This window comes from Sus scrofa, chromosome 15, assembly GCF_054392235.1.
Source record: "Sus scrofa isolate SSC_HxYL_T2T_F1_AM1 chromosome 15, Sscrofa_HxYL_maternal_Yorkshire_Landrace_v2.0, whole genome shotgun sequence".
Lineage (NCBI taxonomy): Eukaryota > Metazoa > Chordata > Mammalia > Artiodactyla > Suidae > Sus > Sus scrofa.
The window spans coordinates 24696609-24717604 of record NC_139397.1 but is presented as its reverse complement, the minus strand read 5'-3'; the positions used below and the strand labels follow the sequence as shown (position 1 = coordinate 24717604).

Sequence of the window (20996 nt, the reverse complement as noted above, 5' to 3'; positions counted from 1 at the left end):
AGACCTTAATATCTTTGACGGTGGTATAGTTTCTCCTTTTAAACGTATATAAGCCCAACTTAGAACTGGAACTTAATGACTAACAGTTATATTAATTTCTACTCTATAGTTATTAAGCCTAATAGTCAACAATCTCTCAGAGGTAAACAAACAAAAACTCCTAGAGACAAGCAAACTGATTTGAGATGTAGTCAGCTTCCTTCCCCACTTAAGTTCAGTTTAACATTGTCTGTATTCTCTCTGTAATTTACTTCCAAGAAATAGAAAGTCAGTCTGTTGTTTCATAGTTTGGGGATCGAAAAACCCAAGAAACCATTGGTTCTCTCCTGATAACAATTCTGCTGATTTAAAGGGCTTAGCTTTCACATGCTCATCTTATCAAATAATTCAACTTACAGTTTTAAGGAATGATCAGGAGTATCCACACACAAGAATGAAAATATAGTTGCTTCTGAATAATTATATCTATATTAAAGAATATTCATTTGTCCAGGGAAACACAACCTAACCTGGAAAATTGGTGCATTTGAACTAAATATTCATTAACATAATTACTTTAAAGATAAAGTCTTTAAGTCTACTTAGAGTTCAAATGTTTTTCAAGTGATATTTAGATCATTATGGAATGAATGCAAATAGGAAGAATTTCCAAACTTGTTTTCAACATGGTTTCAAATATATGTGGGTAGTCAGTTATTTTTAAATGATGTTTGCTCATATAAAGGTGGCAATTTTCATAAACAGATGATATCTAAAAGCTTATTTTCATATGAATAATTGCTTGAAAACTAGTGTAGCTGACTTCCTGAGATAATCTCATCATTTTATGTTTAGTTTTCGAAAATTCTTTGTAATCAATTTCATTAACATATATCATTATCACTTATAACATCAGCTTGGCATTGCTTATTTCTATAATAACAGATATAATAAAACATACATAAATATTTTTTATTTGTCAAAGTTGCTCTAAAACTTCTAAGCCCTATCATATTTTGGAGAGGCATTTCTCCATGGTTTTTCTCCATGTCTTGTGTCAGCTCTTATTCTGGACTTTTTTTTTTCAAGGGTGTTTAGATAACTAACAGCCTTGGAAGATAGAAGTAGTACTTCCTTTTAGAGTAGGGAAGAGTTTTGTTCATTGGTCAGGATAGTAGTGATAATGTCTCCCATTGGGGCAAAGGTTAGGCAGATTTTCTAGCAGATTCTTAAGCTCAGGAGTTTTCAGGTATACAAACTGTGTACAGCATCTACCTGGACCTGTCTGGGCCTGGTCCTCATGTGATGTGGGGATGGAGTGGAGCAAGGAGACCCGACTTGAACATGGAATTTAGACAATCTGCTTTGCCATAAATATATAATCCTTTGGGTCCAATCCAGGAATTGGATGTCTCCTGTCTAAATCTATGAAACTCCAGTGGGGTAATACGTTAGCTTGCAACTAGAGTAAAATCTCAGCCCCTTCATAATAGTAAAGATGTTTTCTTTTTCCTTTTTTTTTTAATATACAGGGTTCTGTTTACCAATATTTCCAGGGAATCTGGCATCATTAATTTACTCCAGCCCTAATTCAAGTCTTCCAGATGTAATCAGTACTTATATCACAGAGAAACCGTGTTACCAAGGCTGACTAGGTTTGTTTAGGATACATAAGAACAAAATATAGGGGTTTTTTTTAGCCATTAATATCCATTATCACGATAATATTTAATGTGATAGGTGATAATCTGGGTTAGATGGCAGTTTAGACATAACAAAGCATGGTCTTTTTCTCAGCATTGACCCAACTGTGAAATTGGGTAACAATATCATCTATCGTATAAACCCAGTGGATGGCCAGGCAATCTACCAACTTTTCCAAGAATCAGCAAGTTGATGAAACAAGTATATTTGGCATCAATTAAAAGAGCATCCATAAAAACACTGGTATCCCATATACCTTGCATAAACTTCTATAATGGAATTATTTCATGATTAACTTTCACATCTAAGGTTTTCACACCTAATGACTTGAGATTTCTGAATGTAGAAAGGACAATGTCACATGCCAAACAGAACAGTGCCTAAACAGATCCAGGCAGAGGGTAGATGTTCAAAATTAGTTGTTACCTGACTCAGTGGAATTAACAGATTAATTAATAATTCTGCATTAGAGCCATTCTTATAGTGAGAGTTTCTATTTCTGGAGACTGAATAAATACTTGAGGAAAACACTATTACTTCAACTGCCTCAGCAGCTAGTGCTGTTCTCCTATCACTCAAGAACATAAGTAAAGTTAGTTTAAGGGAAAAAAGACCAACATGCAGCTAGAAAGAAAGAGTGATAAAGTTCCCCTACAATCAACAAAGCAAACATATAGGAAAAGTTCCATGTCCGTCACTTTGTTCCAATGCTTAATGTGACAGAACTCCTATTTCACTTGGTTGTTTAGACACAGTCACACATTGCTTTCAGTATATTAACAAATGCTATGCTTACAAGCTTTGCTTCTGAGTTATTCTTTACACTGGGAATGTGAAAACTGATGCAAAACCTGTAATTCTACTGTCAGGGTCATGTCCAGTAAAAATATTGCAACATTACCTTGCCAGTACAAAAACTGACAAAGTCATAAACAATCCTTTAATTTAACCAGCATCAGAAATAAAATGACGTGAATCATGGCATGCTTGGCAAGGGCCTCCAGTTCTCACACAGCCTATGACTCCAGCAATGGAATTAGAAGGTCTCTGCATTACTCTTAAATATGCTGCAAAGGGAAATAGGCACTCTAGAATTGTTTTATTTGGTAAAAACTGGCAGAGTGATTGCTAGAGTTAATGTCCAGATTAAAATGAAGTAAATGAAGAAATCTTACTAGTAAGCTTTATATTTTAGTTTTTTTTTTTTTTTTTTTGTTTTTTTGTTTTTTTGTTTTTTTTTGGCTGCACCTGTGGCATATGGAAGTTCCCAGGCCAGGATCAAATTTGAGCCACAGCTGCAACCTATGCCACATCTGTAGCAACACTGGATCCTTAACCCACTGATCTGGTCCAGGGATTGAAACTGTGCTACCACAAAGACAATGCTAGGTCCTTAACCTGCTGTGCCACAGTGGGAACTCCTATTTTACTTTAGTTTTAAATCATCTATTTGTATCTCAGCTAGTGGCTGGATTTAATACATATGTTACTGACCCTGGTTTAATGAGCTGTGATGCCTTTGAACAGTGTCTATTTCTAATTTTGCTTTTCTTCTTTTCAACTACAGTGTGGTAATCTATTCTAAACTAATTTGGCTTCTCTTTTAATTTATGTTGATTGTAACGAAATTATGACAACTTGGTCATAAAAGCTTTAGTCCCAGTATAAAAATAAAGTTTCCTTTTTGACTCCATATGGCTTACATTAGGATGTTTTTTGTTTGTTTGTTTTCTGAATGAACTGTTCTTGCATTGGCAGAGTACAGAATTTTTAACCACCCTTTTATTGGGGCAGGAAAAGAAAAAAAATCTAAAAGAAAACTTGAAGTTGTGGTTTGTTGGATGCCTCTGTATAAGCTTGCCTATATAGGAAGGCACTGTGCAAAATGCTGCTATGGTTTTTGAATTTTCTCCTTTGGATCACAGCAAGATGACCTTTCATTAGATAGAGTGGTCTTTGGAGCAGCCAACCTAAGTGGTACATAATCTTCTGTGAGTTTTTATGCACAGAAGGCCATAAATATTCATCTGGATGGGGCTTCTAAACTTTTTACTGTCTTAAACTTTTTACAACACATTAGATTGCATATATCCTAGAACATAAGGCTTGTCACAGCTGAACAGATAAATGGCTCAGCCGTAGTAGAGCACTATTTTTGACAGAGGAATATATCTGGTGTTCCAGAAGGTGAAGAAGGTCACAGAGTACCACTGACATATAATTGTTCAATGCTACCCTTGGATGACCAATATTTTGGGTGATGTTGAAGTTGCTCTCTCAGGAGTAAGGCATATTAGAAAGTTCTGTTCTTTTTATTTTCTTTTCTTTTTCAGGCTACTAAAGAGGCATTTAAAGAATTACTTTATTATTGTCTCATTACCCTAGACAAAATTATCCTGATATTTAAAAATAAAATAGTGCCTGTCCTTTTTTTGGTGCTTAAGTTACTGTTTTGGAATTAATCATGTCCTCATTTATTAATTTTCTATATTTAATGCCTACACAGGTATCAAAGTAAATTTTAAAAAAGCTCATTTGGTAACTGATCAAGTGGCTCTACATATGCTTCTCCTGGGCGGTGAGTTCTTGGTTGCTACATCACATTAGGCCCTATTTCTAACTGTGAGTGGATTTGACCATGACATACAAGATTCACAAGGACAAAGAGTCCAGCCTACTCTCATTCTTGATTCCTTCCAGGCATGGCATTAGAATTCATCCTTAATCAATCATGTAGCATGCCAATATTTTTTTTTTTCTGGGTGAATGCCTCTTCTGGCATCGCCTTATGCTTCAAATTCATTGAGAAACAACTGTTGGTGTTTAATTCTGACCTGACCATCTGCTAATGGGTTTTTGTTCATTTGATGCCAGTTCAATGAGGATGCCTGAAACCAGGATGATCAGATGTCAATGGATGTAACAGTACTTTTGCTTTGCTTACAGATTTAGATTTAATCCAGATTAAAGAGTTAATCTAGTTGAGACCAATTCACAAAACTATAATCTAGCCTGAACTGTCAGAAGCCCAGAGGAATCAGCATTAATGAGAGGTTAGTTGCCTTGTTCTGTACTCTGCCACCGTGAACTCTATTTATTTGTGGTCCTTTTGCATTTTAATTTCCTCATCTGCTACCTAAGGCTAAAGTATCCTTATAAAAACCTTTACTGTTTAATGAATAGAAACTGGAATAGTTTATACAAGCATACTTTGAGTTCTTTGCAAATAAATGAGTCACTATATTAACTCTCTTGATCTTTCCTGTTACATTTGAAAGGAACCCAGGCAAGTTGAATGCCATATTAAATCTAGTAAAAAGTTTTAACAACTGAATGCAATAAAATTTCTCAAATAAAATCTCTATTTTTGACTTAAAATTGTTTAGTTTAACAAATATAGGTAAAATAATACTCTTTCTTATCCTCTTTTATTGCATCATGGTTACCTCATCAATAAATTAGAGATATTAAAGACACCAATAGTCTTAGAAAAGTTTCCTCTTTCATCAGATATACAATCACATGTGTACTATCATGATACCAAATCTCCTAAGAGCAGCTACATGACCAATATTGTGTATCATAATTCCTTACAAGCCAAAAGCCATCTAATTTTTATTTACATAAATATATACAGTGATAAATATTTTATATAGCAATATCCATATAGGTAGATATGCCATCTCCCAAAGAATCTATATATTTTTAATGAGGTATAAGAATGAAGGAAATAAGAAATATAATTTGAGGGCAAACAATTCAGATAAGCATAATTCCTACAATTAAAATTAAAGAACTAATTAGAATTTTTTAAGTTGAAAAAGCCATCTAGACATTAGCACATGATGTGTATGCTCTCCCTTCAAATTCCTACCATGAAAAGAAAGCTGAAAAATGGAAACTCAAAAGATTCCTGAGAATTCAATCTCTCGATCATTCTATTGATGCTGTTTTAAGGGAATTTTGCAAATAAATGAGTCTCTAAATAAATAAATTCCCACTAAATGAGGGAATTTTGACATTTTTGCAAGACTAATAAGACTAAATATTCAGTCACAAGCTTCTCTAAAGTATTCCACTAGAGATTGAATAAGTTTCTCTATCTTTAGGTAAGAAGAAAGGCCCCTTACTCCTTCTGTACTGACTATAAGGTCTATGCTGACCACACACAGGAGATCCTGCAGTGCTACCTCCTATCCTTGAGAAGAATTCTAGAGGTAGAGCAAAGGGGGATGAGCTTGGTGGAGGCCACGGAGGTTACTATTTACACATGTATGTGCGTGTATATGTGAAAATTTCATCGTTTCAATGTCAGAATCATCAGATGGAGTAGCAAAGGATCTCATTTTGTATCAGAAAAAATAATTTCTATGGTAGAAATTAAACTACAAAATGTATACATAAACCATACCTTTTATTACAATAACTAAGATAAGACTTAACCTAGCAGATAACCAGATAGACTTAACATTGTTCAAAGCAATGCCCAATCCCTCGATTCACAAACTAAAGGTCTTGGTAGATCTCTTCTCTTCTGATAGAAACATGCAATAACAAAATGGGAATTACTAAATAATTCCACAAAACAAAGGAAGGGAAACCATCTGATGAATCAAAGAAAGTATATGTTAGGGAATTATTATTTTTTTTAATTTTTTTGGTCTTTTTTTTTTTTTACCTTTTCTAGGGCCACTCCCATGGCATATGGAGTTCCCAGGCTAGGGGTCTAATTGGAGCTGTAGCCACCAGTCTACACCAGAGCCACAGCAACGTGGGATCCTAGCCGTGTCTACGACCTACACCACAGCTCATGGCAACGTCGGTTGGATCATTGATCCACTGAGCAAGGCCAGGGATCGAACCTGCAACCTCATGGTTCCTAGGTGGATTCATTAACCATTGCGCTATGACAGGAACTCCCAGGAAGTTATTTTTTTACAGGAAGTATCTCATAGGCAATTAAAAAATCCCACTAATAATAGGGTGGGAACCTTTCACGGGGAGGTAAAATTCACACTTAGGTTCTGAAGTATATTATCCCAAAACTGAATTAAAGAATATTTCTAGGATGTGGAAAACAAATTTTATGTGGTCAACAGTTTATATGCAGAGAAATTGCTACTCATATATAAAGGCGGAAGAGACATATTTGGAATACAGAAGAACTGCACAATATACATTTTTTGTAGTCATCTTGAAGAAGTCACTCTTATTCCATCTATCCTACACATCACTGAAAATTAATAAATAAACAACAGGAAACTGAAAATTTGAGTACTAAGCAATATAACTAGTCAAGCACTGATCTAAGTCTAAAAGAAAATGTACAGTTGACCAAAAAACTATAAATGTTAAACTATTTTTTAAACAACTTAATATTTGATACTTCAAAATAATATTCCTTGTCAGAAATCCTACATTATATTAAGGACTGAAATTGAGGAAGATGAAGAGAATAGTATAAAGGAAGCCAAAGTCCTCATCTCAAATAGTTGAAACTCGAAATAATAATAATAATAAAACATAAAACTGGTAATATTATTCCAAATGTTTAAAGAAGATGAAAAAAGATATAACAAACTAACCATGGACTATATGATAAAATATAGAAGTAATCACAAACAGTACAGTAACACACAGATAGCCTATACTAACTTATTAGAAATAGTAACAAACATCAAATAGGAAAAGAAGACAAATAGCTTGAAAATCAGTCATTAAAAATCATATATACAAAATGCTACATGGTAAGATGTTTATGCTCATATTAAGTAAAAATAAGGGACAAAATAAATATTACTGCAGCACTATCCAAATGTATAAAGGCATAACATAATTAAGTGTTCAATCTCCAAAATTAAATAATTTAGGGTTTAAATTCCAAATGTTCTACTTATTAATTACAGGAACATTGAAAAGTTATTAACCTATGAGTCTAAATTTTAAATCATAAAATGTAATAGTAACATTATCTTATACAATTATCATAAAGACTAAGGAGAATCACAAATACTTTTTATAAAATGTCACATCTACTATAAAAATTTAGTGGATATTATCTATGATTATTATTAGCAGTAAAAAAAATAATAACCTCTAAGATATATAATTACAGGGACACACATTAAAATGCTCCAGTAGCTTGTTGTTGAATAGTGGCATTATAAATATATTTTTCATTAATTTTTTTAACGTTTCTCAAATGTTACTATTTATTGTCAGTCTTAGAAATCCACATTTTTAATTTTTGTATCCACATCTTTTCTTCTCTAGAAGAAACAGACACTTTAAATAAGTTGAAGTCTTCTACATTACACTTATTTCTACTTCTATCTCTCCAGAGACAATTGACAATCATTATAACTAATGGAAAAAATACAGGAATCATTTATTTAACAATTTGTGATTGTTAATTCAGATAAAGTCATTATCTGAATTTCTCTTCTAAGTTTAATTTTAATTCTATTGACAAGGCAATAGCCCAGATTTTTGGTCAAACACTAATCTGTGTCTGTGAGAATGTTCTAGATGAGATTAACATTTGAATCACTAGATTGCCCTCCTTAATGTGGGTGGTCCTTATTTATCAGGTGACGGTCTGAATAGAAAGAACAAATAGGCCTATCTTCCCACAAGTAAAAGGAATTCTTCCTGCCTGTCTGCTTTGAAATATGATGATTTTGTTTTCATTTTCTTGACTTTGGCCTGGAACTGAAACTTTGACTCTTCCTGGCTCTGTAGCTTATCAGCATTCAGGTTGGAACTACACCATTGGCACATGACATTCCATTGGGACTTGTCAGCCTCCATAATGGCAAGAGCCAAGTCCTTACTAAAAAAATTTCCTCTATCTCTCTCTCCACATATTGGTTCTGCTTCTCTGGAGAATCACGAGAAACACACAAGTTCAGGATTAAATCATCCCAGAAATATTTATATAGCATGCAATATATGAACGATATCATTGGTGTTATTGTGCTTATAGGACATGATATGTGTAGATGGACAAATTTCAAAAGGGTCACATTGGAAAAGCAAGGTGCAGCAAACTGAGGAAGGTCAGTAAAAATTAATCAAGTGCTTCTAATACATGTCAAGCAATCCAGTTAATTCCATGTTTTGATCAAGTGTAGAAATTCCACAAAAGTCCCTTTTTTGCCTCCTTCCTTGCTCTTCATCACCATAGATAACTGAACTTACTAAGCTGTTTAAAGTAATTGAAGGACTGTGGAATTCATGACCATATCACCTGTGTAACCAAAACTATATATTTTTAGTAACAACCACTGATGTCAGGTTCCCTAACGATTTCAAGAAATAGTTTCTTCTGTGACCTATACTTATATATATGTTTTACTAATCTAGATGCAGCAATGACAGGATAATTGGCTAAACTTCATTATTATCATTATCCATCTGTGTATTGGAAATTTTTTCTGTTAATTATGTGTAGTCTAAAAGGCATTATACCTAAAGATAAAGTCATTATCTGAATTTCTCTTTCTAAGTTTAATTTTAATTCTTTTGGTTTCACCTGCTTCTATTCCTCAAAAAGACACATATAAACAATGAGCATAACAAGAAAAAACACTTACATGTGCAAGTGGTGCCATTTTCATCTAAAAGTTGATTATCAGCACAAGCACATACACGGCCTCCTGGAATTGCCAAGCACAGTGTACTACAGCCCCCGTTATTTATTCGGCACATGTTGTCACCTGAAAGAGGAGGGAAACAAAGGTGTCAGACAACACTAATTTTGTACAAAGATAGCCAGTGCAGGCTCATGTTTTCTCTAGGAGATGCATGAAGGCATAAACATGTACACACATACATGCCATGTTAGTACATATTTATTAATGTAATAAGAATTCCTGGTGAATCTTAAATGAAATTCAAAAACGTTTGAAAAGACATGATGTACTGGTAGTTAATAGGAATTTATGTGTTGGCTGGAAAAGAAAGAAGTCTGTGTGCACATAGATAACAGGAGAGAGGAAGGATAGAAGAGACAGAATGGTGTCTGTTCAGGATAACATAGGCCCAGCATATTTAAGTTTAAGACGTTTGTAAAGTAGACTACCAGCACTTGGAATGTGCCTTTGGAACCCAAGTAAACATAAAGCGAATGGACACTGGAGAAAGGGGTGGGGTTTTCCTTTCTCATTTGCAAGGAGTACACTGGCACATCAGTGCAATGAGGAACAAAGGGAACACAGGCTACCTGTGAAGCCTTATAAATGAGTTGCCTTGCTGGAAAATGTACATTACACAGGGGTTAAAGTGTTGTCCCTGTGGACCTAAACAGCAGAAGCAATGATGAGGCATGCAATTACTATTAGTGAAGCAAGCCTGAAGGGAAAGCCATAAAGGTATGATCCATGAACATATGAGACACTCCTGCAGTCTTGGATAAAATAAAGAGGCTAGAGAGTCCATTTTTACAAAGGTGTAGGTAAAAGTAAATAAAATTTAGGTAGTCACCACTTTGATGCCCTTTATTCACACCAGTTGGAAAGGCAACTGTACATTTTCTGAACTGTTTATGTGTAGAACCTTACGAAAAATGCTACACCCACCAGCATTCCATTGGCAGTAAAATGTCAGGATCATTTTATATTATGTTGCACTTTCCAAGATCAATAGATAACATTTTAATCGTATCAGAAGATCTTAACTGAAATATTACAAATCAAGATCTTTTAATTACTAGGAGACAACAGTAAAACAATACAATCATTAAGACCACTGGCAGTTGCTGCAAAGTGCCAAAGATGTGACTAAAGTGAAAGACTAGGTTATTATAATTTCACCCTCAGGGGTTGGATGTGTTTTGCAGAGACTATTAATAAATGAGTTAAAAAACTCAAAATATTGCTATATGCAATAAATAATTTAACTCATTCCCATAGATTATCATTATGAGCCCACAGATCGGATGAAATGATCTAAAGTACATAATCATTTTTTTCATTATTCTGAGATGTAAATTCAATCTGCTATGTTTATGAAAATTTTTAAAAATACACTTGATCACTAAGGAAGCTAATAATTCAAGCTACGGCATCAATTTCTGAACTTGGAAGATAATTAAGTTTAGTTCAGGCTTTTTCCAGCAGGGAATGCAGAAAATTTTTAAGCAACTTCCAGAGGTAGTCACATTTATCTGATAATGAAATAAAGATATAATACTTCATAGGATGCTTAAGTGTACTGTGTTATACACATTACGTACAGGGTTAAATTGTACATTCAACATTTTAGTAGTGTAGATTCTAGAAAATGAGGATTAATTCAAAATATAGTGAGAATTATATAAAGAATTTAAAAGAATAAGAAAGAAGAAAGTCCTAAAAAATATATATGAGTGTATTTTTCTGCTGAAACTGTATGCTAAACATCATATTCTTTAATAGCATGACTCATACTTACAACTGTCACTGAATATAAAATCTAAGTATTTAAAAACAAATTACTATTACTCAAACTTTTAAATATATTCCCTTTCTATGAATAGAGTATATTAAGAGAGAAATTGTATTTGTCTTGTCATGAGAGAAATTCGAAATATAAATTAATTTGAATAATTCCATATTTATTATTGGAATTGCTTAGATCATTTTTATTTTAGTAGTATCCCAATATATATTTTGAATTTATTACTTAAACATAATCCAGATAGAGCTTATATTATAGTCTTTTTAAAAATTCTATTAGAGTCTAGCTTGCAAAATTTTCCTGTAAAAATGCTTTCTTGAAAACCTGATTGACTACAAACATCATTATAATATTTACATGTAAATATCAATAAAATTCATTAACATACTGATAGCTTTCATTATTAACAGTCCATAATGCATTAAGCCCAGGGTTACCTTGCATATACATTCATTTTAATTCATTTTTTTTCCTCTGTTTTTTTGTTTTTTTGCCATTTTCTTGGGCCGCTCCCGCCCCATATGGAGGTTCCCAGGCTAGGGGTCTAATCAGAGGTGTAGCCACTGGCCTACACCACAACCATAGCAATGCGAGATCTGAGCCAGATCTGCAACCTACACCACAGCTCATGGCAACGCCGGATCCTCAACCCACTGAGCAAGGCCAGGGACCAAACCCGGAACCTCATGGTTCCTAGTCGGATTCGCTAACCACTGAGCCACGAGGGGAACTCCCTTAATTCACTTTTTATAAAAAACATATAAAGGTAGTTTTTATCTCATTTGCAGAACAAACAACTGAAGATCTGAGGATTTAAATGACTTTTCTAATATTTAGAAATAAGAAATAATCCTTATAAAAATAAGGATTTAGAAGAAGAGTTATTATTTATTTCTAGGTCAGAGTACTAATACTTATATCATTTCTAAATAAATAGAAACATGAATTTTTCTTAATCTAAAATTTATGCTCTTGAACTTACATATATATGACAAAATAAAAATTAGATCAAGAAGGGACAGAAAACAACACACAGAAAACAACAAAATAAAACTCTAATTTACTTTGGAAGTAGATATTTTTTAAAAAATGAAATATGCAAGGAAATCAAATGAGGCATTTTTTTTCTGTTTTGGCCACTCCATGGCATGTACAGTTCCTGGGACAGGGATTAGATCCAAGCCACTGCTGCAGCAACACAGGATCCTTAATCCACTGTGCTGAGCCAGGGATTGAAGCTGTGTCCCAATGCTCCAGAGACATCGCTGATCCTTTGTGCCACAGTAGGAACTCCAGGTCAGAAAATTAAGTTAAAGATAGGGTTTGTCTGGGCCAAAAGCATTAGCTTTTTCCCTCCTGTTTTATGTATATTGGAGAAGTAGAATTATTCTGCCCCTTATAGTTTCTATATGTTTGATAAACATTAGTTGAAGTGATGAATGAATGAATGAAACTTCTGGTTAGCAAGTTGAATGACAGTCATCTGTGTGTGTAGGCAAAAAGTACTTGTGTATGTGGATAGATATGTCTGTTTTAATAAGATAAACGGGGTTTTCTTGTTTGTATGTGAATATGAAAATATATATGTGTGTATATATATATATATATATATACACTCTGTACACTTTGAATTTCTTGTTTGTATGTGAATAAGAATATATATATATATATACACACATATATACACACACACACTGCACACTTTGCATTTCAAGGTAGATTATTTAAAGATGTATTATTTAAAGGTGTATCTGTTATACTAGTGCTTGTAACCTAATATCTCTGAATCTTGGGTGCTATCAAGGTAATCAAGAGGCTTTTTATATTTAAAAAAAGTTTAATTGGATACAAAATAAAATTTATGAGGTATTTCAGGAGAGGGTTACAAAATTGTTTCAGATAACAAATGTAAATAAAAAAGAAAGCAAGTTTATCAGTTAAATCGGAACAACAGTACAGTAGCATACCAAAAACTATTTGACCCTAATTTACTTTGGAATTTATTCCTAAAGGCAGTTTTCTGTTTACTATGGTTATATATATATATCTTCCTGAAATTAGTTGGCATATAACTGAATAATTTGCTAAGAGTCTTTCCTGATCTGGAGAAATCAAATTAGCTCACTGATTTCTGACACTAATTCTAAAAGAGTTTAAATGTTAAATTAGTAGCATTCCTAAACATTTTTCATGATGTTCCTGTGTGTGTGTCTCTGTGTGTGTGTATCTGTGATATTAACTATTATCTACGTATTCATACGTATATGTACTTACCGACATATATACGTATACTATATATAAATGATACTGTTTATATATGCAAATACAATTGTATACTATAGCCTCTGAGAGAGAGAGAGAGAGAGAGAGAGAGAGAGAGAGAAGGAAAATACAAGGCTATATAAGACTAATTTACTTGGGGGTTCCCGTCGTGGCTCAGTGGTTAATGAATCCGACTAGGAACTATGAGGTTGTGGGTTCGCTCCCTGGCCCTGCTCAGCAGGTTAACAATCAGGTGTTGTTGAGCGCTGTGGTTGGTGTAGGTTGCAGACACAGCTGGGATCCAGCATTGCTGTGGCTCCGGCATAGGCCGGCAGCTACAGCTCCAATTAGACCCCTAGTCTGGAAACCTCCATGAGAACCTCCATATGCTGCGGGTGAAGCCTTAGAAAAAGACAAAAAAAAAAAAAAAAAGACTAACTTACTCTATTCCATGAAGAATTAGTACTCATAGGGCTCCAGTTTTCCATTCAATTACAACTATCTTATCCTCAGAAAAAGTCTAACAGGACAGTATATAACCAAAATTTAGATGCCACCGATTATATGTTTCTAAATATTTATTAATATCTAATGTTCAAAAGATTCAAAAAGAAACACCACTGAGGGAAAACTGGAACGTGATAAGATAACATGTCTGCATTGGAACATCTGAGACATTTTCCTTCATACTCTAGCTACTTTAATCAGTGTAGTACAGGTACTAAAAATTTAGACCTTGAGTAGATTATCCCATTTCATTGTCTATTGACTAAAAATGATATTGACCAGGCATCCTTTCCATATTACACTGTCAGTTCAGAAGATCCAGTTAAATACCAGTCAATGCTTAGCCAAGTGAAGATTGGGTAGGAAACTCAAACTAATTGATTATTTCACCTAAGTTAAAAAATAATCAACCAATTTGGCTGAATATATTATTTCAATAAGACAGAACACAGTGGTTTACACAATAAAAGTTGAACGAAAAGTTTAGCAATCAGGGTTAAGTTTCCATTTTTTAATGTCCCTTTAATTAAAATTTTTAAGAAGCCAGTTTTTATAAAACATTGTCTAGCCAAGGAATAGCACTGGACAATTATGTCAATGGCACTGTTTGAAATACCAGATACATTCCTCATGAATATTGGAATACATTCTCCATATTCCTATCAGAGGCATGTACTTTGTTGTTATGATTGTGAGACATTACTGCTTTAAATATTTATTTTAAATGTTTATATAGAACGAAACTTAAAAATACATGGATCCTGATTAACAAATGGTAAGGGTAAATTACTTAATGTAACTTGTGAGCCAGGCATTAGTCTAAGTCTTACTCTTAGATAACTATAACAAATAGTTATCTAATCCTTATAGGATTTTTATAAAGAAAACATTTATCTCTGTCAAATCTTTCATGATGTGTGCCAATTTTTAGAAGGAGAAAGTGTCAGGACTTGTATCTAAGCACATCTATTTTACAGTTAAGTCATGGCATTTCCCACTTGTGTGTTGCATTTAATTGGTCAATTCTCTAAAGCAACTAGAATTTTAAAGAAAATGAAGATTGTGAAAATGTCATTGAATTTGGCAGGGGGGAGTTCAGCAGTAGTATTCAAGATGAACAGTTTCTAAAGAAAATGGAAATGGGCAATAGGATTTTGTACTGGTTGATGTAGTGAAATCCAAAAAGACTAATGTTTGTAAAATTAGAGGGGACAATAATATTGAAAATGAGACACTTAAGGAAGTAAGGAGGGTTCTTCCTCTTCCAGTTCAGTGTAGAGGAACTACAACTGGGACAGGGTGAACAGTTGATATGAATGTAATAGAAATTATTAGCATGTGATCTACCCAGGCAATTGTCTCTATTCTTCATTTCTTGTCTACGACTATGGCTTAAACCATCTCAAATAATTTCATTTTAATTTTTAAAGATAATTTTATCTTTTTGTTAGCTATTGAAAGTTCTCACTTTATGGTACTTCAATTATTTTATAAAATTGCATTTACAGTCCAATGAAGCAATTTTAATACACTAGAAAAAAGTGAAGCCCATGAATGAGAAATTTAGCTTTCAAAATCTCCGATAAAGCTAAAATATCTTCAACAAACTTCTATTGCTAGATAACTTCCTATTGACAACATACCCACATTGAAAATCTCAGGAAATTTTTTTATGCCTGAATTTATTGAAATGAATGTTCATTACATATTCACAAAAATATCTACATTTCAAGAAAGGAACAGTGACTATTGAGATTCATAACAAAAAGTCTGCCACATAATTTACTAAACTGCTTTTTGTTTATTACCTAAATTCTGAGTTATGTTATTTTCAGATGGCCTAATAAATATTAATAACTCATGTAGCTAAATCATATGAGAATATTATCTGACTTTAATAAGACATGAATATCATGGTACCTTATTTCACTTTCATAACATCTAAAAAAATAAAATGTTCCTTAAATGTACATGAAATTAATCAGACAATACTGAGTTACTCTAAGAAGTAACATTTCCTTGTATAAAGTATTTTTTGATATTTTCCTATAATTTTTTTCCACACTGAAAGTTCTTCTACTGCTCATGATACTGACTCTGATAACATTAAGAGAATTGTTTACTTTAAATAACAGCCTTTTTCAGTGAAGATGACATGAAAAAGGAAGTATTTGAAGAAAATCTTGAACTTCACCCAAATGGAATTCCCAGAGTCACTCATTTAGGATATTTTGAACAATAAATAAAGAATTTTATGGTAAAATGTCTAAGATTTGATTGACTTTGGCATGCCTAGACACCTTTTATCATAAAACTTCAGCCACACTGTCAAAACAAAGCCTTTATGCAACTCTTGTGAAGTATTATTATATGTGAAACTCAGAAGCAATTTTATCTGTTTTTTAATACCTTGTTGCTTTCGTGGATCATAAATCTGAAGCCCAAACAGGGGTGGTCTTTCACGCCTCAGTAATGTCACCTCATTCGTTATCAAATCTAGTTGAAAAATGGAACCATTCATATAATCAGTCCAGAACACATAATTCCCATGATGCGACAGTCCAAAAGGATGGTTCAGCTCTTTCCCACTGTAAACAATCTGTAAAATATAAACACATTGTGAAAAATCAGAATTGACGTTTAGAAACATAACTAAATGTTTGCAGAAGATGATCTTCAAATAAGTAGAAGAGATAGTGATCTAACTAATAACTTCTGTTTTCTTTCAGTATATTTGAGAAATGCATTTCACAATGTGAGCATATTTTGTTATGTTTTTAGGGCATGTTATTTCAGAGACCATTTATATTTCATCCATTTAAATTATCTCAGAGATTGCATTATGTATATGGTCAAGAAAAGCAAACGTTAAGATGACTGATACTCTTTCCTGTCTCTTTTCTTCGTGCTATTCAGTATCATATTCTGGGACAGAAACTCATCTGCATAATTAATGTCATTATGGATATTGCAATATTATTGACCATCCAAAGCCAAGCAATATAACACAGTCTTACAACAATGGGAGTGAGAGGGATTCTCCTATTCAATTGGGTTAATGCAAATTGAAGATATCTCAGAGATGACAGGGAGGAAGGTCTAAAATTTTAATTTTGAATACAGAAACGTTCATTAGTAGTATGCGGATAAACAAGGCTCCTAGTTAATTTCAATTCTGCCTATATTCTGAATATCCTGTAAATATTCTTTACATTCCAGTTTATTTTGTAGTTGTTTAAGTGGAACAATCTTATAGTAATCTTTTGCTTGTAGAATTGTAGAAGAGAATAAGAATAATACCTCCATAATAGTAATACTTTTTCATCTTTCACAGTTTATAATATGAAATCATATGTAATATGAAAAGGCATTTTGTACTCAAGTCATCTAATGTTGGAGAATTGAGGAATTTATCCAAATAATGTAGGTTTAGAAATTAACATTTTGTTCCTTTTATCTGACCTCTTCATACCCAATTTTAATATGATGAATACTTAAGCCTAATTCTTATTTTCTTACCTCCATGTAGGCTAAAATATGCTGGCTAATAAAATGCTATGTATATTGTGTATATATCAACATCTTGAAAGGAATCATAAATATTTATTTAACACCTCTTAGGTACGTGACATTAGGTTAATGCAAATCAATTTATTTGAGGAAAGACATTTAAAGCCCTATTAGAGATAACCAATTATTGAAATAATCTTAACTATTAGTAGACTATTTATTTCTTAAAAATAATCCTTGATAAATAGGCTTGGCCAGCTGTTCAAACCTCCTTTCTAAAACAGAAGGAATGTATTGTCAAAGGAAGTATTTTGGTAATTTTTAATATTCCATTTTTCTATTACTTAACTAAACAGTTGAAGCTAGTTCACAATCTTATATGTACCTAGATGATTATAAGACAGAATATAGAGGTGATATTTTGCCAACCCCATCTCTGTCACACAGTCCACTGCATCCTCAATTTCACCCAAGACTTTCAAAATTGTTCTCCAATGATTTTACCAAAAGAGGCAAGGGTGTGTTGATGTATATGCAGGCCAATAAGCTTGAAGTTCTCTTCATTCTTGCAGTTCAATTCCAATGTCATGAAGTTTTTATTCACATAAATTAATTGTAATAACTTTGTCATACTACATAGGTTAAATATCAGCTGCAAATATTAAAGATATTTGAATAGAATTGAGTTGCTTTGTCAGACTCAACTCACTGATAATGTAGAAAAACTGCATTTTAAGACAGCTCTGGTATACTGAAAGCTTCTTTTAAAAATCCCACAAATCCTGACATGCCACAGCAAGCCGGCCCAGTGTCCCGGAAGCGAGTGCCAGCTGCACCGCTTAATGCTCAGCCTCCTTCGGCCACCCCACAGAGACTACTGGCAGCCATCTCAGAGGGGTAAAAATAAACTTGAAAGTATTTTTAACACAACACAACAAGGCTCTGTGAAAGAAGCCTATGGGTTAGAAAAAAAAAACAAAAAACAAAAAACAGCATTTGTCTTTTACCTTCCTGTGAGTTCCATTCAAAAACACTTTTTCAATATGATCGTAATAGGCATCACACCAGTATAATGTGCGGGTGTGAAAGTCCAGAGTTAAACCGTTTGGCCACAGCATCTTTGAAGTCACAAAAATCTGCCGATTGAAGCCATCCATCCAGGCCTTCTCGATCCTTCCCACGCTGTCATCTATTTCATCTTCCTCCCAGTCTGTCCAATACATCCATCTAGGACATGACAAAGAAGAGTATGTGTTATTTCAACCAGCTACTGTACAGAGGGATGCTTCCTCAGATCTAGCACCTCCATAAAATGTAATTAATGCTCTGATTTGTTCTCCTATCTAAACACTCATCCGTCTAAGAAAGGAGATAGCTATGAAGTACTAGGGAAATAAAGATTTGTTCAGTGGAGCCAGTCCATTTAGGCACATATCAGAAAACCCACGACCACCATACCTACTGGCCTCATTCATTAATTAAATAAGAGCAAGTGCCAAATCTTGATTTTCTTTGGTGTTGGTTCTTAAGGCATTACTATTTTTAAATTTCCACTTTATAAAACATACAATCAATTATGTAATTAAAAAGCAGATTGACTGGCATGAGAATCACGGCACAGTTAATGATCTACTCCAGCCTTTATTTAATCTCAGATGACTTATTATTTTTTTAGGCAGGCAATTGCATTGTCTTTGTTCTAAAGGGCACAGTCATACTGGGTTTGTTTGGTCAGGTCTAATCTGTCTTCCTGATGCAAATTATCTATGCTTTATTGCTGCTTATTATTACCCCAAAACCCACAGAAGATGATTGAGCTGCACATAAGTTTAATAACAGCAGGTTGACTGACCTTGAGATTCTGAGCTTTAACTTCTATCTCAAACAAAAGCATCTAGCTTTAAAAAACAAATCTTTTGTGTAAGCTTTAACAGTGGGAGAAGGGGCTTGGAGCTAATGTTCCAATTCCCTCATGAATAAGGTTAAAACCCTCCACATGTGTTGTTTTGGGGTCATGTGAAAGTTCCTGAGTTACTAATTAAAGTGTAGGCTTTAATTCAGTCACCTCAAATACAACTTTATAAAGCTTCAAAGCTTTTTTAAGCCGTTAACTCTGGAACTGCCCTTATTAGATCCACTGCCTCCACATGCTATGGACCCTAAAGAATTTCTGAAGTAATGTGGGACAAATCTGTATCCATGACTAAAAATCCTACTGTGATTTAAACAGGCAGATTTAGGACAACTGAGGAAGTAACACACCATCTATTCTTTTATGCCAATTAAGCTCTTTTTAAATTCTCTTAACAGTTTACAATTATGTTGATTTGCCTTTTTTAGACTTGGTATGTTTAGATTGGTGAATTTTAGTATGTTAAAATGTATTATAATCCTAGAAATAAACATGGCAATATGCATATTTTGTACCATGCCTGTTCTTCAAGTGGTTTTATTACTGGGACGAATTAGGAGTAAACAGAAGATCCATTCCATTTGCTCTAATCCTGTGCTAGTTAGGTAAAACTACTTGACTTCAACTATGTAAATCAACCATTTAAGAGAAATACACAAGTTTTTCATCTCTACCGATAACTTTCCTGAAATCTTAAACATAGTGAATCAATGCAATTTTATTGTTGCTAATTTATGACTTGTTAAATGGCAATTACCTTTCCCTATAGTTTTTCTTTTTGATAATAGTAACATTCTTTTACTTTCTGTGACCCTCTAACCCAATTACACATGTGCATGGAAACATATATACACACATGAGAAAGTTCTGGATATTCTAAACACATTTTATATTGTACTGCTATTTGAAGAAAGAGTTTTTGTGATCTGACCCATTACCTGAGGTTATTTTCAGTTGAACAAAACATAAGAAAGACACATTTAAAATAAGTGACGTCTTTCTCTTTCTGACGTACTTCACTCAGGATGAGAGTCTAGTTCCATCCATGTTGCTGCAAATGGCATAATTTTGTTCTTTTTTATGGCTAACTAGTATTCCATTGTGTACATATACCACATCTCCCTAATCCAATCATCTCTCAATAGACATTTGGGTTGTTTCCATGTCTTGGGTATTGTGAATAGTGCTGCGATGAACATGTGGATGCATGTGTCTTTTTTAAGGAAAGTTTTGTCTAGATATATGCCTATGAGTGGGACTGCTGGGTCATATGGTAGTTCCATGTATAGTTTTCTAAGGTACCTCCGTACCGTCCTCCATTGCGGTTGTATCAGCTTACATTCCCACTTGATATCACTTATATCTGGAATCTAATATACTATATGGCACAAATGAACTTGTCCACAGAAAAGAAAATCATGGACTTGGAGAGCAGGCTTGTGGTTGCCAAAGGGGAGCGGGAGGGAGTGGGATGGATTGGGAGCTTGGGGTTAACAGATACAGACAAGTGCCTTGAATGGATTAGCAATGAGATCCTGCTGTGTAGCACTGGGAACTATGTCTAATCACTTATGGAGCATGATAATGTGAGAAAAAAGAATGTACACATGTATGTATAACTGGGTCACCATGCTGTACAGTAGAGAAAAAAGACAATAGAAAAAAATAAATAAAAATTAATAAG

At 33.7% G+C, this 20996-nt stretch overlaps 1 protein-coding gene across 5 annotated transcripts in view; it reads right to left on the bottom strand.

The window, feature by feature from the left end:
* Positions 1 to 20996, bottom strand: part of LRP1B (LDL receptor related protein 1B) — a 1884722-nt gene that overhangs the window by 754287 nt on the left and 1109439 nt on the right. For all 5 annotated transcript variants that reach the window (XM_084998912.1, XM_084998914.1, XM_021076285.2 and 2 more), the window contains 3 exons: positions 18408 to 18627; positions 16300 to 16489; positions 9279 to 9401 (listed from right to left, as the gene is read on the bottom strand). In XM_084998912.1, coding sequence (XP_084855038.1) covers positions 9279 to 9401; positions 16300 to 16489; positions 18408 to 18627 — 533 coding nt within the window. The remainder of the gene's footprint in view (positions 1 to 9278; positions 9402 to 16299; positions 16490 to 18407; positions 18628 to 20996) is intronic.